Genomic DNA, 25,764 nt, shown 5'->3' with positions numbered 1-25,764 from the left:
AGAACATGTTTACTATAAGAATTACAATTAGGAAGGTGATCATGACTGAGACTGCAGCTAGTCTGAAAAGTTAGTTTGTGAACAAAACAAAATCTGTGGAAAAAGAAAAAAATCCTTCAGGCAGTGAAGTTATTATTTTTTGTACCCAGAAGTTCTATAGATGTTTTGTTCCCAAGAAACAAAATTCCTTTTGTGACTTATGCTAGGGTATAAAGCATGTGCATGGCAAAACTCAGAAACAGATTATCTTCAGTCCCATACTGCTAATACAAAATATTAATTTAGCAGAAGTACAGGAGACTCTGCTAATTATACACACAACTGATCATTTTAGCCAAGAGGAAAAAGAGTTTATGTCTCAGAAACTCCAGAACTGTAGGTCCTTAATGTTTTGCTGAAAAATAAGACTTTCTGTGATCTACATTACTGTATTTCTGAGCATTAAAATCAGAATAAATGTAGTGGAACACTTCAGAATATATGAAAATATATCTTTTTTTTCTATATGAAGATTTCTGTCAGTGGAAGGGAATTTTTCTTGATATTACTAAAACATAAATCCATGTTGAAAGATGAACAGCTTTTTCAGGTAAAACGCAGTAGGCAAATACTTTGGTCAAATAAGATGGATCATAGAATCATCAGAATTTTTGGAGTTAGAAGGGTCCCTAGAAAGTCATATAGTCCACCTCTCCTGCAACACCTCCAGATAGATCATTTTGCTCAGAGCCCCCTGAATGCCTCCAAGAATGGGGCATCCACCACCTCTCTGGGCAGCCAGTTCCCATTCCTCACCACCCTTATTGTAAAAACTTCTTCCTTATATCCAAACTGAATCTCCCTTCTTTTAGTCTGAAACCCTTTCCCCTTGTCCTATCACTACAGAACCTGCTAGAGTCTGTCTCTTTCTTTCCTACAGCTCCCCTTTAGATGCTGAAAGGACATTCAGTTCTCCCCAGGGCCTTCCCTTCTACAGGCTGAACAGCTCCAGCTGTCTCTGTCCTCAAAGAATAGGCGTTCCATCCCTTGGATCATTTTTGTGGCCCTCCTCTGGATGTGCTCCAACAGGTCCACACCTCTCACATACTGGCAACTCCAGAGATGGATGTATTACTCTGGGTGAGGTCTTACCAGAACAGAGTAGAAGGGCAGGATCATTTATTTTGCTCTGCTTACCACACTTCTTTTGATGCAGCCCAGGATGGAGAGGGCATATTGCTGGCTTATGTTCAGCTTGCTATTATCCAATGCCCCCAAGTCCTTTTTGGCAGATACTTGAACTTGATTAGAACAGCTTTAAAAACATTCTATATTTCAAGGTATTGATCTTTGGGTAATGTTGCAAGTTTATATTCACAAAGCATGTTAACAACTCTTGTATTAAAAAGAAAAAAAAAAATCAAACTTATTTACTCCATAATATTTTAAGGTATTTTAAGCTGACTGAAGCTGCATAATGATATATCCAGAAACATTCACAGGTGAATTTTTTTACTGATGATGAAGCAAGGGAGGAAATTTTCATGAACTAATGTGACACATATAAGCCACTGCACTGTACAGAATTGGGATGTAGTCACTGCTGCACAAAACAGTCACTAGTCTTCATCCTGCATCTCCATCGTGACTGCAACAAACCTGCACACACCATGGGCAGATCTCCAAACAACTAAAACTGTCCAACTCCATTAATTTCAGCAAGCTAATACTTCTTTTCCCAGCTAGTTCCAGAATTTGTACAATTTTCAAATGAAAACCACACAGATTTGCATGGCAATGAGAAGGATGTTACCTCTCTGGACGAAATTTGTGTTTGTGTGGTCTCTGAAGGTCCCAGCGCTGACACTCCTTGCCTGACTCAGTATGATCCATTGGCCCTCTGTAACTCTCTCCATTGCAGGTCATGCATTCAACTAGAAACGAAAAATATAGTTTTCTCGTCATTTATTATGCTGGTGAATTACAGCATAAATATATATATATATATCCCTGCTGTTATAAATTGAAACCAACTTAGAGAGGTATAAAAATTGATATCTTTTAAGTCAGGGCTGGCTCCTTGGAATGGGAAATTTCATTCGGAATTGAATTGCATCTCTTTCTCAGATCTAATCCAGATGCCTGAATTTGGTACCACTTTATAGGACTCTCACAGTTTGGAAGAAGGTAGATGTGAGCTGCTATTTGTGTTCCTAGTTGCTTTTTAATCTTACCTATTACAGAGATTTGTTTGAATTCTGATTTTAGTCTGTAATGAAAGTGTTATGATTACTGACAGGGAGAGACACAGATAAGGAGAGCATTATTTGGAGGTGATATTTTCTATTGAAGTAGTATTCATAATCCTAAATCACTCTAAGTCATACAGCTCTGTAGAATAGCAGCACTAGTTTAGGTGCAGAATAATGCCTGAATTACAAATTTCAGGAGGTACAGTCTTTAAACTCATACCACTTTCAGCTATGTATAATATTGTTTCTTTTCAATACTAATTCTTTCTGGTAACTTAAGCAATTATACATTTTCAGTCGTGGTTTAGGAAAGCGGGAAGGTGGAGGGAGAGTGGGTAAAAGCTATAAAAAGGATTTGAAATTGCAATTAAACAAAATATGCTGCATAATTTGGAATGAAAATCTTAAAATATAACAAATTCATCCTAATCAACTGTAGACACATTTCTCAAGTGCCCCCTAATTAGACTAATTGTAATTAAGGAGCTCTTAGTAAATAATAGTTTATGCAACTATATATCTCATTCTTCAGTCAAAACATTCACTGCCAAAGTTTTGGTCCTGCAGTGAGCTCCAGGTCTTAACCCATTTGGAACTCCCTCAAATTGATCATTAAATGTCAGCCCTTAATAGGTTTTCAAACTACTTATAAATCATTCTCTTCCTCTCTCCATTCCCTTTTATTCCCCCTGCACTGTGCATCTATTGCACATAACATATCAGCAGGAAAATTGAAGGCATCCTATCCTGAGAATTTAAATGACTTGATTGACTAGAAGTGAATTGACTGATTAGCAAGATGTAAGAGCTTGGTTTGGAAGTTAACAGAACATAAAAGTCAGATGTGATGAGGCACATCAATTCAATTTCAGATTCTGAGACTTGAAAGTGAAATGTGACTGGCTTTCCTAAATGTTTTCCTAATTTATGTAATTCAGTTGAAAAGCAAAACATGTTTTTACTTTAAGGATTTGTCATGTAATTCACTACTTACATATTTTCATCAAAAAGATGAAAAGTTGATTTTACAGTAGATAAATCAGAAGTTCTAGTGAAATTGTTAATGGATTCACTCTATTGGACAACGAAATAAGAGATATGTTTATGCAATCAGCACAACTGCATTGTTCTAAATTCTCTATGACCTGAGTAAGAGCTAGTGATCCTGAAAGCTTATTCAAGATCTTTTCCTCAAACTAGTTTTCGTGCAGCAGCATTCATTCTAGCTAAGAAGTCGCCTTTCCTTACTGCAAAGTCCATAGGTGAGTATTAGAGAAGGTAATGGAAGTTCTGTGTACCTGCTCTGTGTACAAAAAAGATACATTTTGGCATGAGCCCCCCCTTACCTTCAGAGCAGAGGGGGATGTCGCAGACTTCATGGCGCATCTCTGGGCTGGTGGTGAAACACCATGGCCCTCCCTCTTCCCCTCGGGGGTTTCGGCAGTAGTTTTCCCGCAGGTCTTTACCCCGATAGCTCGAAGGCAAAAAGCTAGTTTTAAAATGACAATCATTACAGCATCAGAGCATGCAAATTTCAGTGTTAATCATACTATTTTTATAAACAGTTAGAAACAATCACATTTCTGCTTCCTTCTCCCTCTCCAACCTGCCTACACAAATGCACACATCCAAAAATCTATCTGTCCATACACAAACGCACATCTTCAGTCAGTATTACTCAACCAATGGCCTGTGTCTGGGACAATTTTTCTAGTCTGTAGCCTGCCCTAGCAAGTTTATTCCTATTCCTCAGGCATCTTGAGCCATTTATTTGGCTCTAGAAGAAGGATAAGGAGGGTAAATTTATTACAAGAATGGAAGTAAGATCCATTGGCATGTAAGACCTGCTGTTCAGGTACTCTGTGCACACATGCAGCAGGCTCAGCGCAGCTTGGTGCACACCTACACCATAAAGACCACAGAGAAGTCCCATACCTGGTCAGGCAGTAGCTAGAATTGAGCACCAAGTGAACATGGCTGAGCAATGAGTGCATCACACCATGCCAAGATACTTTCACTAACTGAAACCACGCCTGCTTTTCGTTCCAGTACCAGAAATGCCCCAAATCCCTCTTTCAATGTCTTGCCGCATGTTTTGACACAAGTCCCACTGACATCACCATAGGATCTGCTAAATAAAGACCCACTTGTCAGTGGGTCAAACTGGGTCATTTAAGAGCTACCTCATGAACAAAAACTTTTCTCACTCTTTCTTTGTGTTTTCTTCTTTTGGTGTAAAGGCCTATTACATAACAATAGCATTATTCCATTACATTAGAGGTTTTCAGGGCAACCTTAAGCACTTTGTTTTTTTGAAGGGGTTGAATAGAAATTTGCGCTGATACTGTATTTTTGTCCTGACAGATATTTTCAGTATGATACCTTCCTATTATTGCCCAGTCCAACAAATATGAACTCTCCAGGGTCAAGGTTTTGTCTTCTTGACTGTCTGTAAAATTATGTGATCAAGACACACAAAAAAGCTAACTCCATGGTAAGGAGCCCAACCTAAGAGCTCATCACTGCACAGTCTGCACACTGCAGACAAACCCAGTGCTCCTTCACTGACAGATTCATTGCAGTGTTGCTTAAACACCAGCTAAATTCTATAGTTTAAAAAAACCAACCACCATATTCAATTCAGAATTACACTTAATTGCATGAACATTTCTTTTTTTTTTTTTTTTTTTTTTTTGGTTAATTGAAAAGTTGTGAAAAATAAATTCTGGATCAGAAAAAAACTTGTAATTTAGCTTAATAGTTAATAATTTAATTTCTGTGATTTCTAACATTTATTCCACTTTTTCTTCAATACATTTAAAATGGGAACATTACAAATAAAGTACACTTTTTATACTGAAAATGCCCTTTTTAATGAATTTTTTTTTCTTTTATTTTTTGGCTTCTTTTATATTATTTTTATTCACTAAGGGAATTCAAGAGTATCTATATTTTTGAAGAAAGAAATGCTTTAAAATTTAATCTAACTTACTCTGAATAAATGCAGGTACTTGAGCTCAGGAATCTGAGCAGAGCACGGGGGACAGCCTTTATACACAAACACTGATTTAGTTTATAAACAAAAGCAAATGAGAAATATATCGTCTGTTGTCCCTGGCAAATGCCATGTTATGAATGAATAAGAAAATATATAAAAGCAGACATTTTAATCATGTTTTATTCTAGTTAATGTAATCTTTGAATTAACTGAGGTGGAAAATACCTCCGTTAAAGACACTGTGGTTCTAGCCTAGGCAATGTGGAAGTAGTACTTAAAAGTGCTTTTATCATTTTTGCTGCTGGAAGAGAATGATTTCTCTGTCCTAACTGCTACTTATTAAACTGTTGCTTCTATTTTCCCTCTGTAGTCTTGCAACTCTCAAAAAACTTTAATTAAGGACAATCCTGAACAACTTTTTGATGGTGTGTTACAACCTGTGTAGGTTTTCATGTGATATGTCAATGTAGGTTAGAAAAAAAATATTTAATCTTGCTTCTGGAAAAGTTTTCAGCTTAAAAAATGACGAACATAAGAAAATACTGGCATCTCAAATTATGTCAGATCTACCGTTAAAACATAAAAAAAATTGTGAAAGGATAGCATTAAAAAGTCAGAATGGGTCACATAGACAACTGGCTTCAACAGGTATGGAAGCAATATTCTTGAAAAAGGAAGAGATGAAGCTTAGCGCTCACCCAGAATTATACAATGGAGCCACTCTTAAATTTGTATATTGGTGAAGTTCAACTGCATTAGCCAAGGAAAAAGAAAACAGAGCCAGAAGATGAGGCCAACAAGAGTAATAGTAAAAGCAGATTCAACCACAACTAAAGTAGCTGGAAACTAGCAAAAAGTCTGTGAAGTACTGGTCCAGTCTCAGACCTTTTCTCTTTGACTCGTTTTATACTGGGTTTAGCCAATTTTATAATGGATTTAGCCATTTAGGTGATAAATGCTTAAGAAACAAAAAAAATTGAGAGAGAGTTTTGTAATCTGTGCTAGGATAGGAACTAAAATAATCTGATCCTGATTTCAATGAGGAGTCTTTGGGTGTTACTGGAACAAAAAATAATTAAACGCATTATTAGTTAAACTTAAACACAAGTTTAAAGCTTGAAGCTATTTCAAATTTTGCATGAAAGATCAAGAAAAAAAATCAGTAAATTATATTTCTTCCTTGAATATGAAAAAAAGAAAAAGATTTATTTTCTAACTGGCAGTTTGTGATAATCAGTTGTTGAGAAAAACTGACCTAAAAATCTAAGCCTTTCATAATAATAAGTTCCAAACACACCACTACTGTCAGCTTCTTCCCATCTCCCTCATGTCTCTGATGATGAAATCATATTTTCTGATGTTGAAAAACAAAATTAGCAAGCAGCCACCTCATTTATCCAGTGACCTTTTAAAAATTAAACTTATTGCACAAGAGAGGAGAAAAGTCATTCTCATAAAATTCATCACAGAAGAGTGGCTCTCCAATTCTACTATATAGAGTCATGTTTGCTATGTATTAAAATGTAATTTGGTGACATATTTCTTTATTTTATTACATAGTCACAAGTATATTATATAAAATTAATGCTTATCCCTGCTTATTCCATGATTACTGAGAATTGTTTCACTTCTAAAAGATGAATATTGTGTACCTCAAAGTGTTGAGTCTCGAGAGGTCATTGCCGTGTGGGCTGATGGCATTTATCATATGTTCACAATTAAGCATGGTCTGGTCCAACACTGAAAATCAGACACATTACCATCTATATTGTAAGCAATCAAGTCCAGTCAAGTTCAAGCCTGAGGCTCAGCTCTGTGACACATTATAAGAGGAGAGATCCCAAGTATCCTTCGCCTTTTAAAGTTGTTCCAAGTTCTCGTCTTGCACTCTAGATAGATTTGGTCAGGACAGGACTGAGCAGCACAGAGCCCAGTTCCTCATTAGCAGTCTCCAGCTTGGCTCTTGCTAAGCAAAGTGCTGATGTTGGAAGAAGAGATCAAAAGTCAGCAATGTGAATGGGAAACTATCGGGTGAGAGAAAACTTTTTTTTTTTTGCCTCTGAAGGGTTTATCATCTAAATGGTTGTAACCCAAATGTAAAGAGTCAAACAGAAATGGTCAAAGAGTATACAAGTGCCTAAGTTTTTTTTTTTTCTTTTTTGCTAGTTTCCAGCAATTTTTGCTGTGGTTCCATCTGCTTTTATCATTACTCTTGCTGGCATCCGTTTTTTTGTTTTCTTCTCTTTTCTTTACCTAATGTAGTTGGAATGGGGCTATTCTCAGAATGTAAAATCTGTAGTCAGTTCCTCGCTATACCAGATCTTAAACTCAAAAGTTTAACTGATCAGTCTTTAGTTACTGCTTGTGCGATATGAAGGAAAGGATTTAAATCATCTGCTCAGTGTTTTCATGTATTTATTGCCTGGTCTGAGTGCTTTATGGAGTTTAATATATTCTGCAAATAGAACAGAATAAACAGTAACTATGCAAAATGTGGTAACAATAATTATATACTGATCAAATAGGTGGGCTGATATTCTTACCATCCTTCATTTCCTATGATGTATTTTTTTAAATGACCCATTTCCTAGGAGTCCATTGAAAACAGTGATAAACTTCCAGACTCTGGGCTGAAGTAAAGCAGCTGTTTTGCTACTGCCAGAAGCTAAAAGATCAAAAGGAAATAAACAGCTGAAAAACCCAATGCAGGAGAGGAGGAGATCCAGACATACAGGCTGGTATTGGAGGGAACTCTTTGGAGAAAGTTTAAGAAGGTTTTTTTTTTTTCTGGAACCTGGAGAATGGCATCTCTCGGGGAAGACTACTCCTAAGAGATTTTGTTGTTTAAGGTCAGTGTTCTCATAAATTCTTTGTCTGCTAATAAGTCAAGCTTTGCTTTGTGGAATCTGTCAGAGCACTACTCCCACTGTCTCTGCTCCTGAACTCTTACCTGTGCTCATGGGGGATCATTGAATTCCAGGCCTGACACTGAATACCACTTTTGGTAATAGATATTGTTCCTTTGTACTCAGCTCCTTTTCCAATTATACAGTTTCTGACGTAGTCTATTGAAAGCAAAGGAAACAAAATTAGGACTTTCATTAAACACTTTACCAGTGTCTCTAAAAATAGTTCTTCATCATCTTTCACATAAAAAGAATACATTTTTAATACATTTTAGAGGCATCATTATTCAAAACATACTTTTGTTGTCCATATACATTCTTGTCTCTTTTATTATTTTAAAAAATTTGTGAACACTATCTTGACAAAGGACGTTACTGAAAATATTATCAAAGTGTCTGACTGACAAAAATCCATAACTTGGGACTTAACATCTCCACTCATTAATTAGGAAAATAAAAGCAATAACAATTTAATAGCAATTCAATAATTTTAAGTCATACAACTGGGATTCTAAGTAGAAAGATGATGTAGACTACTACGTGGAATATCAGGCAAATACATAGGTTGGAAAACAGCATGAACAAGTATGCAAACATCACCACCCTTGCATAACAGAAAAAAAAAACAGAAAGAAATGAGGAAAAAAAAGTTATTTGCAAGCAAAGCTGTAAGATGTTCAGAATGCATATAAGCACCTTATGCCCAGAGTACATCTACAGCCAAAAAGTCACTGACTGACCTCAGCTTTTATCCCCCACCCTTAGTTGGAAAAATAAAATAAATAAATAAGTCAGTTACCCTTCTTTTCAAACAGATCAAACGCATGGTCTTGCTTCTTTCTCACACCATTTGTCAAGCTGTTGAAGGATAACCAATGGCACCGTTTTGTAACTCTGTCATAAGCAAAGGCCCTGCAAAGAAAATCTGGATGAGAAAAAAATCTCTGTGTGGTTTATAATAATGACACATGGCTTGCCAAGGAGCATGCAATGACTGCAATGACATCAGATTTATTTTTACTGGGAAAGTCAGAGAAACAGCCCAAATTACTATTTAAACCCACAACTGTGTTGACAAGAACAAAGAAACAAAGAAATTAAATTGATGTGGCCATTACATTAAATACTAGCTTGGTTGTTCACACTAATCTAAGAGTTCCCTTGTTGTTAAAGGTCTTTGTTTTAAAAGTGAGATAAATGTGACTGAGACAGCATTTGTGTCCCTAGTTGCATTGCTTTCTGGGAAGGAAAAAAAAAAAAAAAGTAAATAAAAGGAAGATTAAAACATCTTTGGTTTTCTTAAAATATGCCTGTGAAAGAGTTAACTATGTCACACTAACAGCACATTAATAGCATGAGGAAAATTCAAGCACAAGATCTCTTTCTTGCCCAGAACAACAGAGCTATTTGAAAACAAGATTATTTTTTATTTTTATAAATAATCTGAACTGTGATAGTGTACCAAACTTTGTCCTTGCTTTGCTTCATTTTTTTTCTCTTATTTTTAACTGTCTTCAAGGATAGAGTACAAAGCGTGCTGAATTGAGCAGAATTGGGGGTCAGGGAGGAGGGGCAAAAAAAACAAAAACAAAAAAACCTGAACAATAATCAGAGCAGTAAGACCACTTTTTGCCAATATTATTTTTTATTTTTTATCAATATAAAGAGTTTTTCTCTCAACAGTATTTTGAAAGGTGTTTTCTTAACTGTAGGCAAAATATTTTAAAGGCTTTTAGAGGATTATCTGGAGGAGGAAACATTTATTTCAATTAACAATCAAAAAAGAAAAAGAAATAAAAGAACTAAAGAATTTTTTTCCCCTAATTTTCCAGTAGGAAAAAAAAAATCACTCTCATGATACTATAATCTATAAACCACAATACAGTTTTTGTACTAGCCATCAGTAATCCCAAATATTCTCAGCTATTTTGTTCTGATTTGAGAAGGCATTTTAACACTATCTGATAGTATGCAAAAGACACATGGATTCTTACACTTTATCCTTACTTTGCCTGTGCACTGCAACTCCAACTTATAGCTCTTGATTTCCTTGTAATTCTCCTCTTGCCACACAAGTTTTTCTGTGTGAGATCTTGCTGGCTTTAGTTTAAAATATTACAAGATCCTATCCAACCTCCCCTCTTTCAAACATCCTCTTCATTATCTTTTCCATCACCAAACAGATTTTTCATCCAACTGCTCTCTCTACACTGTTGACTCCAAATGTTTCCAACCTGCTAACCTTCATCCTTCTGCCTTTGTTCAGCCTTCTGTTCTCTTCTGGCTAGTTCTCAAATTTGAGCATATCCAAGTGCCTCCAACTCCATCTTCACAAAAATAACCTTGACCTTTCCTGCCTTTCCGATTACATTCTCCATTCCCCTCCTCCCTTTTAAAGTGGGAATGCAGAATGCACTGTTTACAAACATTTCTTTCATTTTTTGCTTTCGGTTGCCTTTTGGTTTCCTTCCAGCTTGGCTTCATCTATTTCTGCACATGAAAGTTCCTACCACACTTTTCTTGGACACAAATCCTGAGGATTTTTACAGTTCTGAAGTCAACATATTTAGTCAAATTCTCGGACTTTCTTCTATTGATACTATCGATCACAATTTTTATGTTGCTGTACGTACTGAGATAATCAGTAAACTTTCTGACCAGATACTGGAGTCTTGTGGTCTAGAATGCAATCTCTTGCTGTCTAAATGTGAAATATAAATACAAACCAGAAGGTAAGAGGATAACAGTGTATAAGACTACTGTATCTTTGTAAGTAAGGAAGTGACAAAACAAGTGCAATTATTTAAGTGATTGAGAACTACTGTTTGGATCAGTACTATCATTAGAATCAAGCCATGAAAAATGTCAATAAATGCAGGTATATAAAATCAAATACATAAAAAGTAATTTTATGTCTTTTTTTTTTTTTTTTTTTTTTTTTTTTTTTTATGTTCCCACAGATACCAGTAAACTAGTTGATTTTTATTTGATTTGACAACAAATTTCACCTTGTAATATCCATATACTGGTAAGAAGTTAAAGAATGGCTATCCTAAGAATGAAATGGAAACATTAATAATTACTAGTTCCTTTAAATGAGAACATATGTCAAATATGTGTTTACAGTAGCATCAAAGAACCATGCACACTATAACAGGACTCATCTGGTACCAAATGGAAATCCAAATAATGTTCCCAGTTACAGAGAATCTCTCTTTCTGCATAGTGACAGCCCAGAGTAATCAACTACATTTCTGTTGCTAGCTTTGCTGCTGAACAAGTGCAAGGAAAATTGTGAAATTCAGAGCATGAGCAGTCAGATCTATAATTATTTTTTATCTTCAGTTCAAAAGAGCTATTGACTGATTGCAGTACTGCTATCTGTGAGTACTATTCTTCCAAGCTCTGTTCCCAAGGTCCCTCGTGGTTTCTCTTTATTCTTTTATTGACTGATTATGGCAGAATTTGCCCCTAAATGAATCTGTCAGGCAGTAGCAGGGACTGACTGTCCCAATAGAAAAAAATCTTCAAAAATGAGAAACTAATGGAAAAGCGGAGATGTTCTGGATTATTATTCATATGAAGTAGTATTGCTGAATATATTAACCTACTTATTTTTTTCAGAAAAAATAAATGTACTAGTCAGAGCAGCTGCAACTACAAAATGTTTCAAACAACTTCTTTGAGCAGATGTTGGAATATAGAATTGTTGTTTGCATGGCATCATTCAGCATTTTTTATACTGTGAAATCTAATTTTACAATACTTCTTGTTGCTGAACATCAGAACTTAAGGATCTCTTGTTCACTGAGTACAACCTGATCCACTTGGCAATGGTATCAGAGGAAGGTCTGCCAATAGGGAAAAGAGTCAGATGCACCATGTGAAAAATATTAGTGCCTGGAAAATATTTTTTTAACAAAAAATTGTAAACTCTGCTTATTTTTTACATATGTAAATAGGCAGTCTGAAACGATATAAAATAGATCTCACAGCATTGGAAGTAAAGGCTTGAAGAAGAATCAGAAAGCTTTCATTATCAGTTTGATCTAGCTTCAATTTTAGTGAGAGTACATTTTCTTATATTTTAAGATAAAGCTGACATTTAGCCCAGTGCTCACTAGTACAGAAGCCATTCATTCTCTGCAAGATTCTCCTGTGTTCATGTTATTTGTTTATTGGTAATGGTCTAGTCTAAAAGAGGCCAAGGGGACAATTCAAGTCTAATGCGTAAAAAAAGTAACAGTGATATGTTCCAAAATATAGTAGAGAATATGTACTAGGCAGATAAGCAATCAGCTGTGTTATGTGTTTGTAAGAGACAGCAGATGCTGTAGAATAGCAAGCATGTATTTGTAATGACTATGTAGCCGAGAAGGTTTGATTCCATTGTATCAGGTTCGTAGTACTTGCCAGTGAAGTTTAGCAGCGCATGTATCTGTGCTCCATGTGTGAAGTTCCCATTGACTTCAGTGGGAGTAATGTGTAAGGAATGAAGACAGAATATGGTCTGAAGCGGTGCTGAAGTACTGCAGCTGTGATGTGTGACAATATCCATTTTATAAGAGATATAAAAAGCCCAGAAATGTTCACTCAGTGCTACAGTGCAGCACAAGTATTCCACAACTTAACATGAGTACATTTTTTCAGCAATATTGTGGAAAGGATCACAGATTGAACAAGCTAAGACAACTCAGATAGATAAATCTTCAGAAAGGGCTGATACTCTCTGGGCAGGTAGAACAACACCGATTTTTTTTTTTTTTTAAGTGCAACTTTTAAGTTGTCCTCAGTACAAGCCATAGCTGGTGAAAATTACAGTAAGATGTTCAGCCAAAGAGTATTATGTAAGAAGCTGTTAGGAAAAATGTTATAGCAATAGAGATACATTACTTACTTGCAAGTGAATGAAAGGCCTTTGTTCCTGCTGCATCTCTTGGCACACTGCTCAGTGGTATTTAACAGCTTGGTTTTAACTTCCAGTGTTTTGTTTACTTTGATGAGCATCAACTCGCCTGTTTTTTTATAGTCATGAAGAGGATTTCTCCTTCTTCCTTTACCTTCTAAGAAAGAAGCAAGGAAGAAAAACAACAACAACAACAAAAAACCAGTGTAAAGAAGAGTCCCAAGGTTACAGACGGCATTAGACGTTTATTAAGGAATTATGGCTGTACTGGTACTTAAAGCATAGTGAAATTTACAAAACTAAGGTGCAAGTAGATACATGAGAAAAATTGATTATTTTAAGTGATCTCCATTCTTAAAAGCTGGTGTGGTAGGAAAAACAGAAAAACTCATTTCAAATTTAGGATTGAATGACAGGAAAGTTTTTCATCTGAATATTTTTTTCAGAAGCCCTGAGATGTGTCTGTTCCAGCTCTTGAAAACTCTATCATGTAAATAATTCCATGAAAAACTGAAGTGACAAAGGTCTTTCTTTGATGGATAGAGTGGAATTAAAATCAGAATGAGATGGATGTAAATCTGAACCTGATAAGCTGTTTTAAAACAGAAAACTTTTTAATCACAAGTTCATAACAGATTTTGAGCCTAGAAGTAACACAAAATAGTCACTTGTGTCATTTGTTATTCCAGCGAAGATTCACTGTATTGTGTTGGATTTAGAAGTCAATGAAAGAGAATTATTAGCTTACATTAAAGGAGGGGAGACAGAAGCCAGAGTGTGTAAATACTCCACACTTCAGAAGGATTTCTACAGAAAGATCTGTTTCTGTATCTCTGTTGAAAGACCCAAGAAAAGGTGTTTAATATGCAGTAGAGAAGATTGTCTAGAGAAGTTTGGCTAAAGTGCAAGAGGAAAAGTCTTTGTACTTTACAAGAAAGAAAAACACAGATTTTCTATAAATGTTCTAAAAAAGTATACATTTTCTATGTATGTATATGTTTGTTTTTCTCATACAAAGCAGTTTGCTTCTATAGGCTTCTCCATCATCAGTGAAGGTAGATGAGTATCTCTGGGGGAAGTTTCTCATTATTGTAAGTTACATGAGTAACTCAGGAAGGATAAATTGCCCTTTTGATCTGTTTCTTCTATTTCTCCGTTTTCACCCAAAGATCCAAGATGATCCTTTTAAATTAGATAGTTAATTCAGGAAAGAGAAAGAGAGAGAAAGAGAAAGAGAAAGAGAAAGAGAAAGAGAAAGAGAAAGAGAAAGAGAAAGAGAAAGAGAAAGAGAAAGAGAAAGAGAAAGAGAAAGAGAAAGAGAAAGAGAAAGAGAAAGAGAAAGAGAAAGAGAAAGAGAAAGAGGAAGGAAGGAAGGAAGGAAGGAAGGAAGGAAGGAAGGAAGGAAGGAAGGAAGGAAGGAAGGAAGGAAGGAAGGAAGGAAGGAAGGAAGGAAGGAAGGAAGGAAGGAAGGAAGGAAGGAAGGAAGGAAGGAAGGAAGGAAGGAAGGAAGGAAGGAAGGAAGGAAGGAAGGAAAAAAGAATGAATTCCTTAATTAAAGACGTATGTAATACTATTTTTCATAACATTTTTCCATGTAACCATTTTCACATCTGTCCTTCTATTACTTTCTCCAAAGGATCAGCCACAATGACAGCAAACAAATTTTCAGGACTAATGTATTAAATTTTGCCAGAGTTTTGCCAATGTATGAATCCTCACCATAGCACTCTGCTATCCTGAATAGGTAATTTCTTATACAGGTAAAACGTGCACATAGGTAGTAAATTTTCAGTTGGTATACTCTGCACAGAATTTCAGAATAACTCCATAAACTGTAAAGCTCCAATAGCTGAGGTCCCTGTGACTCTAAGTTACTGACAGCTGCATATACCTAAAGCTGAGGAAGCAGAAGTGTTTCCTTCACAGAACTCCCATTCTGATTGCTAAGGGATCACATTTTTACTGGATTCAGTTAAATCGTACCTCTCAGTGGTGAGTTAGCCCTAAGACACCTAAAAATAGAACAGATATTTAAAGTAGATTAATCAAGGTTCAGTTATTAAGAGAGAAAGTAAGAGAGAAAGAGAAGATCAAAGTAAAATAATACCACAGCTGTAATGTATCTATAAAAAAATTCTTCATCCATTCTACTCCTCTTTTAGAACTGCTGAAGGTGAGCAATGCTATTCCCCTGCACCTAATAGCTTATAATTTTAATTCCAAGCACAAGTATTTTCAGAAAATAAATTATTAATTTCCCTTCAAATGATAGAATCCTAGAAGTTCTCTGGCCAGAAAGGACTTAAAATAGATCTAGTTCCAAGACCCTTGCCATGGCCTGGGTTGCCTCCTGTTAGATCAGACTGCTCAGGCCAACGCAGACCTTCAGAAATGGGGCATTCACAACTTCTCTGTACAACCCGCTTCAGTGCCTCTTATTTTTATAGGAAGAAGTTTTTGTTGAAAAGTTCAAATGTTAACAGTTTTGGTACTGTGTCTGGGATCCATGTCAGTTATTGTAAGCATTTTCAGCTTTGAATTTGCACAGCACATATATATCCCAAATGAGTCATAATGCTTTGAGAACTGTTATGATAGGACTCTGACTTAAAGTATTAGCATCATTACTGGAAACTATTTTGTCTGCACTACTTACTTGTATTTTTTATTATTATTTTTTTTTTTTTACTGTACCTATGGAAGAGCCAAAGTGCTGTAATAAGAATTGCATCTGTTCTTTAAGACAACCACAGAAAAACAAGTCTACCATTAAGCTTTTGTGGTGAATGTTTCAATCTATTTTCTTATAAGATGTTGTTATATTGTCTCAGCCAAGATTTTTATGTCCAGTGGAGGTAAGAATCTGTACAGAAATATCAAAGTATTTTCTTTTAGTTTCTGATGCTAACATTTTCCATCTACTGATAAGTGTCATTATCTTTATTCCCTATGATAACAGCTTCTCAAACTCACCAGCTAGAATGCAAAAATAAGAACATCATCCAAAAAAACACAAGAAATGCTGTTCTACTTGAAAAACATGGTTCACAGTAAAGCTTTTTTATTTTCCCTGAGCAGTTGTCCAAAGAGGATTATGGGTTTGATCTTGCATTTAGCAATTCATAACAGCCTGATTTACTTCAGCTTTCAAACAACATTCTATGACTTTGCCTATAATCCAAAAGGCGAAGTGCCAAATACATGGTGTGACTTTGTTAGAACCATCTGAATAATGCAAAGCATTAATTTTACAACTCTAACAGCAACAACAAAAAGAAAAAATAGTATTTATTGGTTCAAACCAGGTGCTTTAATTCTTAAGATCTCAAATAGAATAGTGTCTGATAAATGTTCTACATTAAAGTCTACTGTGCAATATTATCTATATAGTTCTTCTAATTTGTGATGGACATTTATTTCAGTTTCTTAAACTTTCATTAATCATTAGTTTGTGGGCCATGCCTTCTGATGCTTCTTGTGTTTGTATTTATATTAGTAAAGAAGTCTGACATTCCACTTAAATTTGAAAATAATAGCAGCTAATTCAAGCATAAAAGAATGTACTCAAATACAAATCACCTTTTTTTTCCTCAGCAGAAACAACCCCTAACTGAATATATTCCTTTGGCTGACTCAAAGTATAACTGAAAAACATGAGGGCAGTGCCTCTTTCTTCCTCTTAACATGATAGAAACCATGGTCAGACAGAAAAAAAAAGAGTTCAGCCAGGGCACAGGGAAATGGAAACTACCATAGTGACTCTAGTAGGATGCTGCAGTGGGTGAGTATGTTGTCATCTCATTTAGGATCCTCATAGTTTTCTCACTAGAACATTTACCACTATCCAAAAGTGTGTAAAGTATTCACTTTAAAATAAATATTTCTCACAATGAAAGACATGTTGCTGTAAGCTACAAGAAAAAACCTTAGGTTCTCTTACTACCTTTTCTATATGAAGTTTCTGTATAGTGTCCTGAGATACAAAGTATTAAATGAGTTTACCCAAATTATATCACATCTGGAGGTAAATATTTCAAGAAATACCTTGTCTTGGAGTAGTTTCAGACTACGCCAAATAAGTAAACAGAGATAAAGAAAATTATCATTTTGCAGAATTACTTAGAAGACTCACTAGGTGGTTCTCACACCTGTATTCTACAACCTACTTAACCATTATGACTGTACTAGTGGGAAAATTACAGCAGAATCATATTCTGTATCTCTTTTGAATCTGTTTCCCACACCAAAAAGAGATTTGTGCTCAAAATATCACCATACCACTCAGTCACTCAGTCCTGAAACTACATGAATAAGTTTGACACCTCAGTTGAAAATGTTACACCCAGTAGAAGATACTAAGTCTGATAGTAAGCTATAACAGTCAGGAAATTTAGTTTGAATTTAATTTCAGGTCACTTAGTGCTCAAATACTTTAGCAACTCAAGTATCAGACTCTAAGATTTTAGTCTGACCACAAAAAGTATTTGTTTTCCCAATCATTGTTTCACAGTAAAAAGCTATTATCACCTAAATTATACCAATGTTGTGGCAATCAAGAGCATATAGGACACCAAAAGGCCTAAAGATCACTTTTGCACATCATAATGAGATCATAATACTACTTGTATTGTCTACAGGAAAAATTTACTGTTAAATTATCTGACGTTATCTACTTCAATGGTAATCATTTTCTCCTTCCTCTACCAGTCCAACTTTTTAAAATGTATACTTAGGCTTAGGAGTTATAGTCTTACTGAGCACTGGAACATTCTACTGTCTCCCTTGAAAAATCTTCATTTTTATGGACACGTCATAGACAACACAAGGCTTTTATTAATCAAGTCTGGTGATGTATTCAACATGTCAGTTTTCAGGGTTTCCAAGTCTCATTCTAATCTGTGCAATAGTTCATGCTTTATTAAAGAACCACATCATGGAGACTTGTAATAATGTGAGAAGTCTCATTCCTTTCTTTCTACCTTTGCATCCCACTTCACTAACCTAACTAAGAATAAAAACATAATGCCTCTGAATTTTCCATGAGAAGATAAACTTAAATTCAAGGTTTATGTTTTAATCAAGACTGTTAATGAAATCTTGTTTATGAAAGGAGTTTTATTTCATTATTTTTCTTGTTTACACTTGCAGAGCTGGATTATATCTTTCAGAACTTCAGCAATTTCCCAAGTGGTTATTTGTTTTGTTGTGTTAAACTTTCAACTGGCTAGGATAATGAAAGATGTTTTCTTCTATTACGATAGCTACTGATGTAAGTAAGTTGGATGAAGATCTTCATGTGGTAGATGGAAAAAGATGTTTACGATTTTTAGTTATGAAGAAAATAACATCCCCATAGCAGTACCACTAGTCATTATTCATGTTGGATGTTCGTTGGATGTCAGAAATAAACTAAATTTTTGAGGAAAAAAAAAATCAAGAAAAGGAAGATACCTTAGTGTATAAATTTCAGGTATCGATTGCAATCCTTCCAAATAGCACAACAAATGCAAAATAAGATGCCACTGGGGAGAAAAATAGCAAAGAGGGTATTTGTCCACATACTGTGTATAAAACTCAGAAAAATTTAAAACATATTTGAGTGAAATGTTTTTAAAAGTGTTGTTTCAGATATATAGAAGAGATATATTCCCTTTCTGTAGCATCAGCAGGCATTTTAGACTGATATCATTATTTTTTGTATCATATTTGTAATGAAATGACCTTGAATAGTTAAAAGATGGAATAATTAGGATATTCAATTATTTTTTAAATAACAGATAATCAAGTCAAATTAGCTATTTTTTTTTAAAGAACAATCATCATTGCAAGCCAAAGTAAACAGAATTTACAGAATTTTTCAATTGAGACAGGGAAAAAAAAAGAAATATGATAACTGAATTTTATGTGAAATTTGTGAAGGGAAGATGCTGTTGGAACTTGGGGCAGGGGCAGAAATCAGAAATTTATCATCATATGAAAGACCTTCAGGAAAAAGGCATAAAAAGCTTAACTTCATCTGAAATAAAAGGAAGACACAGTGTTCAACACAGTAAATGTCTCCATTTTTTTTTAGGAAACTTATACTTAAAAAAACAACAAGGTTATGCCCAAGAAAATGTATTCATAACTGTGTATCTGAAAGGGGGGGAAGAAAGAAACGAGCAAATTTTAGAACTTGGTAAAGTATACAAAGCCAATTATGCAAAACGATGGATTATCTCACTATCACAAATGCTTTTTTGAAAGAGATATCAAAGCTAAACCTTATCTCAGTGAAAACAGTGAAAATAAATATTAATAAAAACAAATTAAAAATAAAATAAAAAACAAGCCTTAATTATATGCATAGAAGTGCACTTGGTAATCCTTGTGTAGAAGCAAAGATCACTGAGTAGAGTTTGCAGTAAAACAAGAGTTCTCAGCAAAGTTGGACTGAATAATAGCATGTAAATGTGGTGAGCTCTTTAACTTCTTTACAAAATATGATTTGTGAAATATTTTGAATTAAATTCAGCAATGTATCTTCAGGATAATGCTTTTCAAAGGATATAAAGCAACAAGGGTAAATTGTGTATTGACACAGGCCCCAGTACAATACAGTAAATGTACTGATTTCATTAAGAGAAAATGAACTTGAAAGTAGGTGTCACAAGATGGCTTCAGATATGATATGCTCACAGTGATTCACTGTATAAAAGCATGGCCACTGTAAAAATTGAAAAAAAAAATGGTGGACGTTGATATCAAAATCATTTACTGGGTCATGAAATACTTGCTATCTATGAGAATAGTTAGGAAGCAGTTTTTTAAACAAATTCACTCAAGACAGTTTATTCTCTTAAGTCTAGAATTAGTCAATTAGATAACGTGAATTAATACTTATAATTTTAACTTACTTTTAACTTAGTTTCAACTTGCTTTCATTTATTTTGACTTCTCCTTATGCATGTTTCAGTATCAGAAATGTCCAATTTCCTGGCTAGAATGCAAAAAGTGAACATCTTTTCCAAATGACTTGTCATTTGGAAGGAAGGAAGGAATAGAAGGGAAAGAATGAAAGAGAGATAGAGGCAGAAAGGAAGCAAAAAAGAAAGAAAGAGAGGAAGAAAAAGCAAGCAAGCAAGCAAGCAAGCAAGAGAAAGGAAGGATGGAAAAAAAATGCAAGAAACAAGGAAAAAAGAAAGAAAGAATGAAAGAAGGAAAGAAAGAAGGAAAGAAAGACATAAAATGAACAACTGAAACAATTCTGAAATGTGCCCAAGAAAATAACTTTTTATATTGAATAGATTTAGAAGCCAGATTAAGTTTAATGTGGTTATTTATATAAAACAATAATTTGGCATGAAAAAGTTTATAAACCATACCCATAAGAACTGAAGTAAGCTATACAGATGGAATGTCACCAAAATAAAACCAGCTGTCCAAGAAGTCATCTCTTGCTTATCACAATTGAATAGTTTCTCAGAAAGGTGTCTGGAGGATCATGTAATTATTCTTAACTTCCGAAATTTATTTTCTTGGCAAAAGAGCCATCACAGAAAAAAAAAAAAAAAAAATCTGCAATTTTTAGAAAGCAGTTTGCAATATATAATATAGGGATAATTTTTTCCTTATTTTTATATTGGCTTTCAGTCTAGTTGTTAAGCAGATTCAGGAAATGCAAAGAATATATTTCTTTTTGGCTTTATGTTGCTCTCAGTCACACGCCCACACACACATACACACCCATGCACATATATCCCTCATTAGCAGCTGCAAAGATTGTCAATTTCTTTGGAATCCAACTTCAAGTTTTTGCTAAGTCCATTCTTTGTAACTCTCCTATAGTCAGCATGAAAACACAAGAAACAAAGGATAACGCTAACAACTGATAGCATGTTCTATAATTGGATGGTAGATGCAAAAGGACAGCTCTTTCTCTTCCAGGAAAAGGTTATCTGCACAGCAGGATGCTGAGACCCATTGGCAGAAACAAACGGTCTGCAGTTTGTACTCTGACTTGCTGTATCTAACCTCTGGCTAAATTACAGAGAACTTTTTCCCTTGTAGGATTTTTCTTCCTATGCATCTGCACAAGAATTAAATCCCTTCTATTTTGCATTGCATTCCACAATCTTTACAAATATGTGACGCTTTTTTCCAAGGCACCCTGAGCATTATGTGCTCCATTTGCAATGGGGTCTCAGCCACAACTTAGTGAGTCTGGGTTTGGAGGAGGGAATAAAAAGAAAAGCACAGACAGGACAGTGATTTAGGCAAAACAAAGACGGACTGGCATGAGGAGTGACAAGAGCCTTGCTACATGTTGTATACATAAAAAATGTGCTGCTGGCCAAAGCAAGGAGTCATAGAAAGAGTTGGAGCTGATGGGAGATGGATGGAGCAGCCAGTCCCACACTGTGCCAGCAGCACTGAGGACTGCCAGGCATGGCCAGGCACATCAGGCAGCACATGGGTGGAGGCCCACAATTCATTTAGCTCCATCTCCTGTAGCTAGATTTTGCCAGAACATCTGACTAATCTGGAGCATGTTCCTAGCTCTCCTTCACTGCAACACTGCTTTACGTGTGGGTACTAATCACATACAGGAATAGTTCTACTATTCTCTAATGGGACTGCCAAAGAAACGCATGGAAAAGAGATGAGGGAAAATTAATCCTCACCCCTTCACAATGCTTTGTAGCTGCCCTAATTTCTTACTGCAATGAACAAACTTTGCTCACATCTGGAGGATGCCAATTCTACTATTCCAGCTTTCCAAGCAAGTGTGGAAATCAATTCTTTCTCATCTCTATGCTTCCTTGTAGCCTCTACCCTTCTACTCCCACCTCAAGACTGATGGGAGAAAGTGAAATTCCGGTACTCATTCATGACATACAATTGCAAGAAGTTCAGGGCAATTCTCCCCTCCCTACATAAAGCTTTTACCCATCAAGAGGCCCAGTTATCCTGCTTTCAAATCTCCTTAGAAAAGTTTGAAATGCTTAAGTGGCAAACTAATGTTCAGTGTAAAGATCCAAAAGGGAGATATTATGCTCTCTGAGGGAGTCTGTGAATTTCCCTTCCAACCCTGGCCTCAGTTGAAGTATTACAATAATGACAGATGAACTCCTCCAATAAGAGGCTTTCCTTTCTTGACTTCAGTGCACGATTTTCCAGAGTTTTATGCAACATTTTAATCTCATGTCTTTCAACTCTAAGTTCGCCTGCTAGGTTGCTTATGAAAATGGCATTAATAGAAACAGAAAATCTGTTAAGCAGGGTAAGAGCGTATTACACGCGAGAGCAAAACAAGCAACCCCTGGCACTGAGCACCAAAAGGATTCCATTAAACAGAAGGAATACAGTCTTCCAACTGGCAGAGTAGCATTTTGCTCTGTTGACAGTATATAGAATAATGACTATCTACAGCTGGGGTGGGGAAGTATAAATCACATTAAACTTTAAAATACACGTAGCTAAGCAGACCACAGGAATACACAACTTTCAGATGTTGATTATTGGTATGGGATTTTTTGAAGCAAAAGTTATTTATAGGAACTAAGTGCAACTCCCACATCTTCATTATAAACTTTTCAAATGATCTGAACTACAGAAAATGCTGAGAAATAATGGTAAGGAAACACTCAGATGCCAGTCTTTTGCAGAAAAATATCTTTAATTTAGATTAATCTTTAGCATTCATTCTTCTGCAACATACAATCCAGTTTCATTACATATCTAGCCTCAGTTTCACTAGATTAACGTTATTAAAGAAATAGTAAGAAAACTGAATATTAAGAATGAGCGAGGAAGAAAATTCTAATAAAAGTTATTAGCTTCAGATTAATTTATTTCTGCAAGTGATAGAAACATTGTCTTCATACAGAATTTAGGACACTGTAGCCAAACCTAAAAGATCCAGTCACAGAGTAAAGAAGACTCATTATTCGGTAAATTTAAACTCAACTTTGATAGAACATTAGTAGAAAAATGTATGGGAATGCATTAGCAAAATATTTCTTATACATATATTTGATTATTTTCATCACTTAGCTTTTTCATATATAAAAATAATAAATACATAGAGATATATTAATCTTTCTTGAAAACCTTTCAGTAAAAATAATCCAAAACCATTCCCCCCTCCTTTCATTGTAAAAATCCTGGAACATTTGTTGAGGATCATCTCTTTTTACAAACCAAGGTAACTGCAATGGCAGTGTGTGGTAAGATTCATCTTTCTTGTCCATAACACAAACAATAGGATTGATTAATATTAAGGTAGGTGGGGAAGGAAAGTCAAGGAAGGTAGTGTTGCCAAGAAACTGTCACTATGAAAGTTGGCCAGAAAACAAGTTATACTACAAGAAAAATTCTGAAGTTTAGGAAATCTAATTTCCTTTCACATCAGGATGAACCATACACTAAACTGAAGAATCCATTGGTTAGGATGTAGCCATAATCATCAGTCTACTGATGCTCATAGTATCAATCTCTCAATCTCTTCCATTAGAATATTAGATTGAATTTAGGAAAGTACAGATCTGACTACTGGCAGGCAGAAAAAGGACTCTTTCAAGGAAAGTGTCCTAGTCATCAAGGGATTAAGCACAATCTAGCTTCTTATGAACCTGGCTATACACCAGTTTCTGTCTAGTTGGTCAGATGAAGTAACATGAGTTCTGACTTTTTTCAAGCTCATCAGTTGATGAGTTTCTATCCCAGGTGGGAACTGCTCACCATCATTTTGTACTCCAAGCTATTGTAAATGTTTCTTGATGCAAATTTCTTTCATTTGATATGAGGGAGCTAGGCCAAAGAAATTTTCTTTCTAAAAGGAAAAGTTTTGATGGGTCAGCATTTTCCAGTTAAAAAAAAAAAGCAAAAAAAAAAAAAACAAAAAAAACACCACAATATTTCCTCAGAAAATTCCTAACTAGCTCTAGTCATCAAATTTTCTGAAAGGTCACATGTCCATAGAATGGAAATTGCAATGTATGTGGAAAAGGAGTTCAGAAAAATGTAGTACTGTAGTGGTTATATCTCCGTTTCACCTGCTTCCAGTGCCTATGAAAACAATCAGCACTGAGCAGACTGAACACAAAAGCTCTCATGAGGTGTTCAGCACCTGACAGAACTGCACTCTTACTATAGGGGAAAAACGACATGTCTATTGCACATGATTTTACCCATTGATTTTACGCATTTTTTTGCACACTCAGATAACAAACTATTCCACTTTAAAATACTATTAAAAAATATGTATGTATATATATATATATTTTTTTTTTACTAGAAAATCTAATCGTATCTTAGAAGCCATTGACATCACTTGCCATACCCTCTGCTTGGTGCGCTCAAGCCTTGCCCCTGAACCCAGACACTGTGTGTGCCTGCTCTCGCTCTGCTTTCTCCTGGCAGATCCTTTCCCTGAATTCTGGCTGCCTTTTGTTTCTGTCTGTGTAAAGGTCTGACCCTAACAATGTTGGTGGAAGGAAGGAAGGAAAGGTTTGTAGAAACCTTTGCAAACTTTTTTCCTCAAGCGTCTCCCCAGAGGGCCAATAGAAACACAGAGTTAGCTCTCCAGATATCCAGTCCAAGGGGGACACTTCAGGAAAGAAATTCAGCTAAAGAGCTTCCAGCACTTGATTACTTATTGTTTGTCCCTTCCCCCCTCACTCACCCCCCCTCCGCTCCCGGATTTCATCGGGAACGTCTAATGAAATTACAAGTACTTCAGTCTGGAAATAGCACGTTTGTGCTGCTGAACTCTAGCAAGGGCTTTCCCTTTCAGCAGCATACTATCTTATGCTTTGGGTATTCCTCGTCAATTTATTTAAATTAACATTTATCTTAGCACTCGGAAATTATAGGCAGATGTTTCCTCATACCCTGATTATAGGCAACGATGAAACATCCTCCTCCCGCTCTCCGATCTCTCTGTCCTGAGAGACTCCCGAGTGCCCCTCACTGGGAGGGGAGGTGATGGAAGCAGCAACACTTCTACACCACCCAGTTTGTCCCCTCCGAGCACAGGTTGTCCCGAGACGACCCGGGATGGGCACCGGCACCCAGAACCTCACCCCGAGCCGCACCCGGTGCTGGTGCAGCTAAGGTAGAGCTGATGGGCGCAGGGTAGAGAGAGGGAGAGAGGGGAGCGATGCAGCTGTGAGCTGGGGAGGGGTGGGGGATGTCGCTAGAGAAGTGATAGAAGAACTAACCTGCCGCAGGGATGGAGATGGGAGGCAGCAGCAGCTGATGGAGCAGCAAGGCTGGCAGGAGTTGGGTAGCCCACATGGTGCTGGCGGCCCCCCCCGGCGGCTGGCGGGGAGGAGATGGCTCCTCGGAAGGACCCTGTGCACAGCCGGTCACTAAAGGAGTCAGAGCAAGCCGAGCTGCTTTTTATTGCGATGATCTAAGTTTGTTGTGTGATTAACTGGAAAGATCTGGGTCCCAACTCCCTCTTACGGTAAGAAACTGTTCAACAACATATCCTCTCTGCCTCCTCTCCCCCTCCCCTCCCCGGGAGCTGCCTCCCCTCCCGCCCCGCAGACGGCCCAAGGCAGAGGGTTCCCACCGCTGCCTGCCTCCCTCCTTCCTCGCTCCTCCCCCCACCGCGTCCCTCCCGCAGTCCCTCCCGGAGTTCAGGGCCAGTACAGGACGAGCCAGGTCCCCCACTGCTGTCCCAGGGTCCTTGCCTGCTGGTGCATAGTCCCTCAGACCTTCACCTTTCTCCATCCT

The 25,764-nt window shown here is 36.3% G+C and overlaps 1 protein-coding gene across 7 annotated transcripts in view; it reads right to left on the bottom strand.

Annotated features, from left to right (window-relative positions):
• Positions 1-25,527, bottom strand: part of HGF (hepatocyte growth factor) — a 62,143-nt gene extending 36,616 nt beyond the window's left edge. For 3 of the 7 annotated variants that reach the window (XM_048933428.1, XM_048933430.1, XM_048933435.1), the window contains exons 1-6: positions 25,245-25,527; positions 13,033-13,198; positions 8,935-9,047; positions 8,180-8,294; positions 3,578-3,720; positions 1,793-1,913 (exon numbers count right to left, since the gene is read on the bottom strand). In XM_048933428.1, coding sequence (XP_048789385.1) covers positions 1,793-1,913; positions 3,578-3,720; positions 8,180-8,294; positions 8,935-9,047; positions 13,033-13,198; positions 25,245-25,320 — 734 coding nt within the window. In that variant the 5' untranslated portion in view covers positions 25,321-25,527. Of the gene's footprint in view, positions 1-1,792; positions 1,914-3,577; positions 3,721-8,179; positions 8,295-8,934; positions 9,048-13,032; positions 13,199-13,789; positions 13,808-19,937; positions 20,056-25,244 lie in introns of those variants that run through there. The other 4 variants (XM_048933432.1, XM_048933431.1, XM_048933429.1 and 1 more) reach the window with 4 other exon arrangements.
• Between the last annotated feature and the right edge of the window lie 237 nt (positions 25,528-25,764).

Source organism: Lagopus muta, chromosome 1, assembly GCF_023343835.1.
Source record: "Lagopus muta isolate bLagMut1 chromosome 1, bLagMut1 primary, whole genome shotgun sequence".
NCBI lineage: Eukaryota > Metazoa > Chordata > Aves > Galliformes > Phasianidae > Lagopus > Lagopus muta.
Note: the sequence above shows the minus strand (reverse complement) of the source record. Positions and strands in the feature narration are given on the sequence as shown.